This window comes from Callorhinchus milii, unplaced genomic scaffold (genome assembly GCF_018977255.1).
Source record: "Callorhinchus milii isolate IMCB2004 unplaced genomic scaffold, IMCB_Cmil_1.0 Scaffold339, whole genome shotgun sequence".
NCBI classification, from domain to species: domain Eukaryota; kingdom Metazoa; phylum Chordata; class Chondrichthyes; order Chimaeriformes; family Callorhinchidae; genus Callorhinchus; species Callorhinchus milii.
Genome location: NW_024705080.1, coordinates 1 through 8,919, shown reverse-complemented (window position 1 = coordinate 8,919; position 8,919 = coordinate 1). Strand labels below are relative to the sequence as shown.

Genomic DNA, 8,919 nt, shown 5'->3' with positions numbered 1-8,919 from the left:
TGTCGATGTAGGCCACGTGGAGTCGTGACAGTGACCTCGGGCTCACATTGGACCTGCTCAGATGTTGAGATGACATTTTGATAGCAGCAGTTGCGTGGTAAATAGCCTCCGAATGTCTCTGATCTTTGGGAGATTTTGAGAACACTGGCATTCCACAGGGGTTGAATTCCCCAAGATGCACATCCTCCCACACAGCCTCGGGAAGCTGCGAGCCACATGGTGAGCGGAGAGGCTGCTGCGTGAATCAGAAGTACCTTTTCCAAAGGTCGCGGGCGACGATGATTTCTTTGCACACGCATTCATTTCTTGTACGCCGGCAGACGAGCAGCCGCCATACTGCGGACCGATCATGGATGTGGGCGCTTACCTGGAGCGGATCTGCTTCGTAGGCAGCACAGCCCCCAGCGTGGCATCGCTCCGCGCCCTCCACCGTGCCCATGTGCTGTCCGTGCCGTTCGAGACCCTCAGCATCCACTGTGGGGAGCCCATAACCCTGGACCTGGAGAAGATCTACCGCAAGGTGATGACGGCACATCGCGCGCACTGCGATCAGCACAGCGCGAGAGTTTCCGGTGATGTGGGTTTCACGCAAAAGTTAGCAATATGATGGATTTACACTGCAGCATCTGTATGGCTCTCAGAGTGTGTTTTCAGGAATGTACGTATGTGTTGAACTTATTTCGCACCATATATACAGCCGACCGCGCTAATCGGAGGTGTGGGGGGAGGACAACAAACTAAACACAAAAAGCGGTTTAAAAAAATTCGTTTTCAATTTAAAGAAATGTGTTTGCAATAATGTGCTAATTTAATTTGAGGACTCTTAATGATTTCGGAAAAGTATTTGTCAGGACTCGATGGTTATTCAGATAACATGGACATTGTTGCCATGATATTACTCGAGCACGACAGTTCCTTGCCCATAATATTGTCGTGCCGTATATAAAACCCCACGAATATTTCAGTGTTCCCTTAGACTGTTAGACAATCCCTTGGCGACCTCATCTTTTCCAAGAATGTTCCTGACCGTGACAACTTCTGCCCACTTTACGGACTTTTTGGAGTTAAAGAATATACAGTAAATCAAAACCTATTCATGAATCTCACAGTAGTGGGTCAACTCGAAATCTACTTTTTATCTACACCGACACTTGCATGCATTTCATCCGCACAACTAGTTTCTCTCTGTATACAATCTACACTGGACACATTGGTAAATGTTCTTGGTTCTTTCGGTAAAGTCACGTAGAAGGGAAGTAATAAAATAATACAAATTTAACATAAAATAATTCTCACGACGTTTCGGCCACAACGCAAGCAGCCGTCCTCAGGTGAAGAATGAAACGCCACCAAGCTTGGAGCGTATATTTAAGCTGGGTTGGAGGGGGAAGAAGAGTGCCTTGACTAAAGAATTTGCATATCAAGCAGAAGTTTGTAGGTGGGGGAGTTGATAGGAACACATTGCCAGTGAACTCAAACACGTACGCCAAGCTCTTAAGGCTAATGGTTACTCCGACTACACAATCCGCAAAGCCATCACTCCAACCATCAAGAAGGATCGTATTGAGGAGCCTTTCAAAACCATCACCTTACCCTACATTGCTGGGGTCACAAAAAAGATCTCCAAAATCCTGATTAAACACAAGATCCAGGTCCGATTCAACACAGTACATAAAATCCGTGATCTAGTCCTGTCTGTAAAAGATGTGGTTCCAGACATACAGTACCGTGGCATCTACAAACTAAGTTGCCTCTGTGGTAGCAGTTACATTGGAGAAACCAAACGACATATCTCGGACCGCATCCGTGAACATAAAGCAGACCTGAAACACGGTAGGACAAACACCTCAGCCGTAGCAGATCACTGTTACAATTCAGTGGGCTCACATGACATTGACTTCTCCAAGACAGAGGTTCTCTGCAAGCCATCTGGCTACCATGAGAGATTCGTTCATGAGGCGATCCACATATACATATACAAACACAGAGACAATTTCAACCGAGAAAATTGATTCTGGCTCAGCAATCATTGGAAGGACGTAATAAACCATTTCGGATCTTAACTGATTGTCTTCACGTTTACGGTGACTTTCAGACCGCAGTCCACTCAATGGCATTGACTATATATCTTGTATTCTCCACAGGGAATGGATTCTTTGCTCTGCTGCAAGTCTCCTTTCACTACTCTTCCATTGACATATTTCGTTGCTTCCTCTTAGTATCTTTCACGCGACGGTCAATGGTATAGTGTATAGCAGATTGTATAAATAGTATAAAATTGTAATGTTTAATACAATTTATAAGGTAATATACAGTATCGTAATTGTATAGTGAATATACAGCAGTGTGGTATATAGTAGGGTGGGTAAAATAATACTTAGTGTAATATTATAGACGAAGGTATAGAGTGGTGTATAGTAATACAGTATATAATTTAATGTTGAGTTTGTCTATGGTAGTATATAGTACGGGGTAGACCCGTGTGATGTAAGAGAAAAAAGTTTAGCTGGAAGCATATTATATTTTTTGCGACATAGAATTGTAATGTATTACTTACTTTTAGTAGCTCAGCTTATTGGAGAGTATATTTAGTATACTGATGATACTATGTAGTTTATACTTTCGTTTTTTTTTACGTGGTTGTTTAGCAACTGCAGCTACATACTATTAACATTCCTCCCCTTTGTTAATGTTACCCCCATCCCCTCCCTTTGATGCTGCTAATCCTGCATAATGCACAGGCATAATATGACTTTGAAACCCCCCCGCCCACCTCCTACGCATTTCGCATAAATATGCTAAATTCCTCTTGATATGCAAATTCTTTAGTCAAGGCGCTCTTCTTCCCCCTCCAACCCAGCTTAAATATACGCTCCAAGCTTGGTGGTGTTTCATTCTTCACCTGAGGACGGCTGCTTGCGTTGTGGCCGAAATGTCGTGAGAATTATTTTATTATGTTTTATTTTTATTATTTATTACTTCCCTTCTACGTGACTTTACCGAAAGAACCAAGAAGATGAATCCCTGCAGTCATGAAAGCTTTAAATCGAAACATTGGTAAATATTGACAAATATCACATTTATCTTATTTGTCATCTAAGGCGCTATAAACCTTAGGCGGATTTTTGTTGTTGTTGCAACTGACTACTGGCTCACGGGCCGCGTGACAAGGCCGTTGCGTGCCGACAGATTGTGAAGGAGCGGCGAGGAGGCTTCTGCTACGAGAACAACGGCCTCTTCTCTTGGCTGCTGCGGCAGCTGGGATTCCAGGTGACCCTGTGTTCAGCTCGCGTGCTGAGCCCCTTCACTCACAGGTAACGCCTACCTTTACGCGTATCTTGACGTGGTCTCTCTCTCTCTATGCCATACACAACATGATTGATTCTGCAAACACTGACCCTCTGCCAAGGGAATGTGTAATTTCCACAATTGGGCATAGGGCCAGCAATGGACGTACAAGCACTACCGACATTGTTCATTTTTGCCCTGCACGCCTCCCGTTCTAAACATCAACGTGACGTGCAGATGGAGCTGTGGCGCAGGGGTTAGCGCACTACGAACCCAGCCACCCGAGTTCAACTCCTGGTCACGGCTAACATCAGTGGCGAGTGATACTCAACTGATCCTGGGTGCCTCGCTTTCAAAAATCCTGCACTGACCAGCGTGGGGAGTATGCTCGGCGTGGAGATCTTCATCCAGCAGTGGATTGACAAAGGCTACACTTTGTTGTTGTTATTCTGTAGCTTTGCTCTGGGACCGCACCTCTCTTACAACTCGGATAATCTCAGAGCAGTCCAAGCGTGATGTCCTTTGTGCCAACAGACACAGTCATTTCCTTTTGTTTGAATGAAATTCCTCACCTATTGCGCTAAACTGTTTAATGTACCATACGTAGCCAACCGTACTAATCCTAGGTGTGGGGAAGTACAACAAACCCTCGCCTGGTATACAGGAGGTCGTGGGTTCGATCCCAACCCTGACGCCTGCTGTATATTTGGAGTCTGCATCTCTAACTGTCTCGCCGTGATTGCGTGGATTTTTCTCCGGGTCCTCCAGTTTTTCTCTCCACATTTAGAAACATGTGTTTAGTGTATTTACTTCGACTATAAATTTCCACGTCATAAGCCACTTCGTTAGTGGCCAGGTCGCTTCTGAATTAGAGCTACATAGCTCAATGGGGTTTACCTGGTAAAATACATAGTTTAGCTTAAAACAAAAAGCAGTTATAACGAAATTAGTGTACGATGGTTAATCAGAGCAAAATAAAATAAAATCCAATTAAGTTGATGTTATTAATGATTGTGTAATGTTAACATCAATGTGAAGGGGCAGTAGCGGTGGAAGCATTCGCGGCCGTGGCCACGGCGGTGTCCAGATCCTGAATGTGGCCTCACGTGCAGGTACGGGCCTCCTTTTCAACATCTCATGATCCTCGTGAAACTGGTGCAACGGACGGCCAGAAGTGTCCATCGGCGCTTCCTTCAGGGGAGCGACAGCTCGAGAGGTTCGTGGTGGATGTTGGCTTGGGAACGGCATGCGGGAGCCGCTGGAGATGGAGAGTGGGCGGGAGAGCGAGCAGGAGTCTGGGACGTACCGGCTGCGCAGCGACTGCCCTGCCGGCTGGTGGAGCCTGGAGGAGGCCTCGGTGGAGGAGGCCTCGGTGGAGGAGGCCGGCGGTGATGGATCCAATTGAAAGATGTACGCTCGCTGCACACTAACACAGCGACACGCGCCTGCAACATTCCCAGCAAGTCTATACAATGACTCCACTAACCATCGCGATCCCTCAAGGTGCTGTGCTGCCACAGCCACCGTACTCCAGCACACGAACTGATCTCATCGCGCTCCCCCTCCTTCGGTTGCCATTCCGTCGCCAGCGTCATACGCTGGCTATTGTTCCTTGTAGCGGCGTGTCCCATTCAGGAGTTAGCATGGGGGTGGTGATGTATCGCTCTCAACGTTGTGTAACTTAATCACCTGCAAACTGCTTTTCCATATCCCACACCTCCGATTAGCACGGTTAGCTACGTACGGTGTGAACGAAGTTCAAAGTACATACATCTCAGCGAGTTATTGTACAAAACAATTCCTGGATTTGTAAGTGTGTGTCGTATTTTCTGGTAATTGTGGTGCTGGCAGTCAAAAACATGTTTTTTTTCAACAGCTGGCCATTTTAGTCGTCTCATGTGTAATGGTTTTTTTTTACTGTTTTGTCATTGATATATCACATTTCTCTTTCGCAATAACTCTTCCAAATGCATGATTGGCCACCTCTCCCCATTTTAATTTGACAGCCGAGTTGTACTTTTGTACCGACCACCTCTTTACAACGATAATGAAACGGTGCGTTCGGGATCGTAACCAAGCAGAGTTCGCAAACCTGTGCATGCGATCGGAACTCGGCTCTTAACTCGTTGACGGCACCAATGCCATGAGGCAGAAATCCATCTCCGGGTGAGCGACCGGCTGTGCAATCGCTGACTCGGCGTGGATCCAGCCGCAGAGTGCAACATGCAGCTGACACGCACGACAAAGGCAGAATATCAAGACGGCGCAGTCGATCAATGTTCAGAGTGTAGATGCTTACACGTGTAATAAGACTCTTTGAGACGACTTCTGGAATCCGTCTTTTATTCACTTTGGGTTACATCTACTTCACGCTGCTGATAGACAACGTGAAGGGACAGATAGACCGAGAGAGACGCACTGCCACGTGGCAACTCGGAGCCCCGCGCTTCCTCCATTGGTTCCCGTTCTGACCACGTGTCGTTCCTCTCTACCCCTATTTAATCCCCGGTCACGTGGTACGCTTCAGCCAATCCTCGTTAGCCTGCATCGAATCTTCCAGGCTCCTCGTCAGCTGCCGGGACCACGCCCCTGACTCATCTCCCCATTGGCTGAGGCCAAAGCCAGCAGAACCAATCTCCATAGCTGTCACCCTTCCATCACGTCAGGGCCATGCCCCCAGGCTTCCCCCCATTGGCTGTAAACCAGGACCGGCAGAGCTAATCACCATGACAAGGTGTGATACATCAGTGAGCCGGATATATTCTCATTACACATGATTTCTCTTGTTTAAAAATAATCCTCGTTGTGTTTGTTAATTGCAGGTAGAACTGCAGCCACCTCGTGCGGGAGAAGACGAATGTTGGACAGTGCTTTACAAGTTCACAACAACCGCACGTGGATTTCTGGAATTCTCAGACATGTGCCAGTACAACCAGACGTCACCGAGCTCCATGCCCGCGTCTAAATCTCTGTGCACCCTTCACACGCCTCAAGGTCGGGTCACCTACATGGGCCAACGTCTCACCAGCACCACCGTCAAGCCGGCGCGGAACCATCGAGTCCGCAGGAAGAGCAAAGCCGTCCGTGAGCTTTCCGATGAAGAGATCCCCATCGTGTTGAGGGACGTCTTTGGAGTCGTTCTCAAAAATCCATTGGTGCCAAAAGATCGTGCCATTGTACCTGAAGAGTGCGATCAGTTTTAATGTTTTAGAATTGTAACACGGGAAGGCCAACGTGCATCTGGTGTTACGTGCATCATGCATGCACGCACGCACGCACACAAACACGCAAACACAAAGACACTAGATGAGCACCCACCAAGGCCTCTTTAAGCACACGTTCTATGGAGCATGGCGAGACCAGCATGGTCTACATACGGGGTGGTGGGGCTGGTTGTCGGGGTGCCATGTATCTCGGCCTCGCTGTGCGCTGCGTTGCACCGCTAGTCGAGTAGACAACCATGTGTTCAATAAACCCTCGAAGCCAGGATGACCGTCCAACTCCGATCGTCATTTATTGATTGTAACAGGTAAGACTGGTGAGAAAACACAGATACAGCATCTGTTATAATTCGGAAACACCCACACAATGAACACCACAGCATCAGAACATTGTCTCAGATAACAATAGATCCTGGAAGGACCAGGCCCCCACATTACCCCTGAACAACTAGACAAAGGCACAAGCTGGTGCGTTGCATACAGTCAAATAGTGTATTCATCCCACTGCACCCCAAATGTACAGCATTACACTTAACACTAAACTGTGGATGAGATACTTCGTCATCACTCTCAGGATCGCAACATAGGCACAAGTCTGACTCGACCTACTAAATCACAAGTAACATCCACAATAAGGAAAGTCACAGGCTTCGTTACTAACTAGGCCTCGTATTTACTACAACAACTTAACGGCACCATAAAGGCATTTACATTGCTATAACGGTCATTCCAACATTACAACAGAATTTCCAATATTATAAGAATATAAACAACTTACAGATAATGCTTCTTAAGCTCCCACAATGGACAAGTGCGGCTGTGGTCTCACTGAGATGCGATGCGTGCCGCCATCTTGACTTATCTGTGTAATGGCTGACGCCCGCGTGGTACAGTGGAAATCTAACATCGTCACTTCCTGGTCACGTGACCAACATTAGCATCAAAAAACAGGAACTTCCTGTTAACGTACGCTCCCCATCTGCCGTGAGGCAAGACACTCCCCGTCTGGTATCTAGGAGATACCACCATTTATTTCCTATCTCATAAACAAGTGTATAACAACTTCAACGGGTCGACTTATTTGTCCATATCTTTGCGAGAGAGAAGTAGTACTATCTCGACTATGGGCTTGATGAAAGTTCTTGCGACTCCTTGCTTCGCAATCATAACCTCGACCTTTCGAACTTTTCCATCGGCACTTGGAATCGACTTGAGGATGCGGCCCATTGGCCACTCATTCCGTTTGGCTTGGTTGTCCTTCAGTAGGACGAGGTCGCCTTCTTGGATGTCTGGTCTATTAGACTGCCACTTGTTGCGCACTTGGAGTGTCGTAAGGTACTCGTTTTTCCAGCGACGTCAGAACGTGTTCGCGAAGCTCTGCACTTGTCTCCATTGACGTCTGTAGAGGTCTGCAGTGCTGGCCTCCTCGGTAGGTGCTGTGAGCACATCTGTCTTTTGGGTAAGAAGTGTAGCAGGAGTCAAGATGAATGGTGACTCCGGGTCGGTTGAGACGGGGATCAGGGGTCTTGAGTTAATTATGGCTGAGACCTCGGCCATGAGAGTGGTCAAGACCTCGTGAGAGAGCCGTGTGGACCCGACATCACATAGCATGGAGTCGAGAATGTGTCGAGCAATCCCGATCATGCGTTCCCAGGCTCCACCCATGTGCGAAGAGTGGGGAGGATTGAAGATCCATGTGCAGCCTTGATCACTAAGGTATTTCCTGACAGAATAATCTTCGACATTCTCCGTATTGATCTTAAGCTCTTTACATGCTCCTATGAAATTGGTTCCACAATCAGAACGGAGTTGCTTGGCTGGCCCTCTGATGGCGAAGAACCTCCGGAGTGCATTTGAAGTATTGGAAATGACGGCAGGAACTTCTTGACGGGTAACCCACTTTTATTAAATCTTGACGTGTCACAATACAACGTGTGGTCTCTATTCTTCTGACTATACACTCCACTTAACTCGTGTAGACTCTATGCCTCTGGCTACACACCATGCATTCGACTCGTGTAGACCCTATGCCTATGGCTACACACAATGCATTCGCCTCTGGGTTACACAGAGTCCCGGTCCCGTTAGGACAGCGGGACTAGGTACCGCAGGGCCCTATCTCTTCATCCCCGTCTTCATTCTTCGCTGGTTACATACTGCCTTTACGCCTGTGTGCATCCCCTTTTATAGCCCCTGCTCACGGAGACGGAGCTGATGCGGACGTCGACGTGAGCATCGCTCCTTAGTTAACCAATGACGACGCGCTATCTCTACGATCCGTTTTCCCCAGCGCGTGTTAACACTACTCAACCAATCACACCGCGCTGCCACCCGATCACTCCCTCTCAGCGCGTCACCGGCACACAGCCAATCAGCACCCGTAACCCACGACCCCGCGCTGACCCCTGAT

The 8,919-nt window shown here is 47.6% G+C and overlaps 1 protein-coding gene across 1 annotated transcript; it reads left to right on the top strand.

Annotated features, from left to right (window-relative positions):
• Positions 1-349: 349 nt before the first annotated feature.
• LOC121852042 (arylamine N-acetyltransferase, pineal gland isozyme NAT-3-like) lies at positions 350-6,491 on the top strand. Its single transcript, XM_042346147.1, has 4 exons — positions 350-520; positions 3,190-3,314; positions 4,401-4,590; positions 6,111-6,491. Exons 1-4 carry the CDS (start codon positions 350-352, stop codon positions 6,489-6,491), a joined length of 867 nt encoding a protein of 288 aa, XP_042202081.1.
• Positions 6,492-8,919: the final 2,428 nt, after the last annotated feature.

Bases quoted from the DNA above. Each gene is read 5' to 3' on its own strand.
- LOC121852042 (XM_042346147.1), top strand. From the start codon at position 350: ATGGATGTGGGCGCTTACCTGGAGCGGATCTGCTTCGTAGGCAGCACA. The intron at 3,315-4,400 runs GTAACGCCTACC...CCTCACGTGCAG, and splicing joins CTGAGCCCCTTCACTCACAG to GTACGGGCCTCCTTTTCAAC. The intron at 4,591-6,110 runs GTACCGGCTGCG...TGTTAATTGCAG, and splicing joins AGCGAGCAGGAGTCTGGGAC to GTAGAACTGCAGCCACCTCG.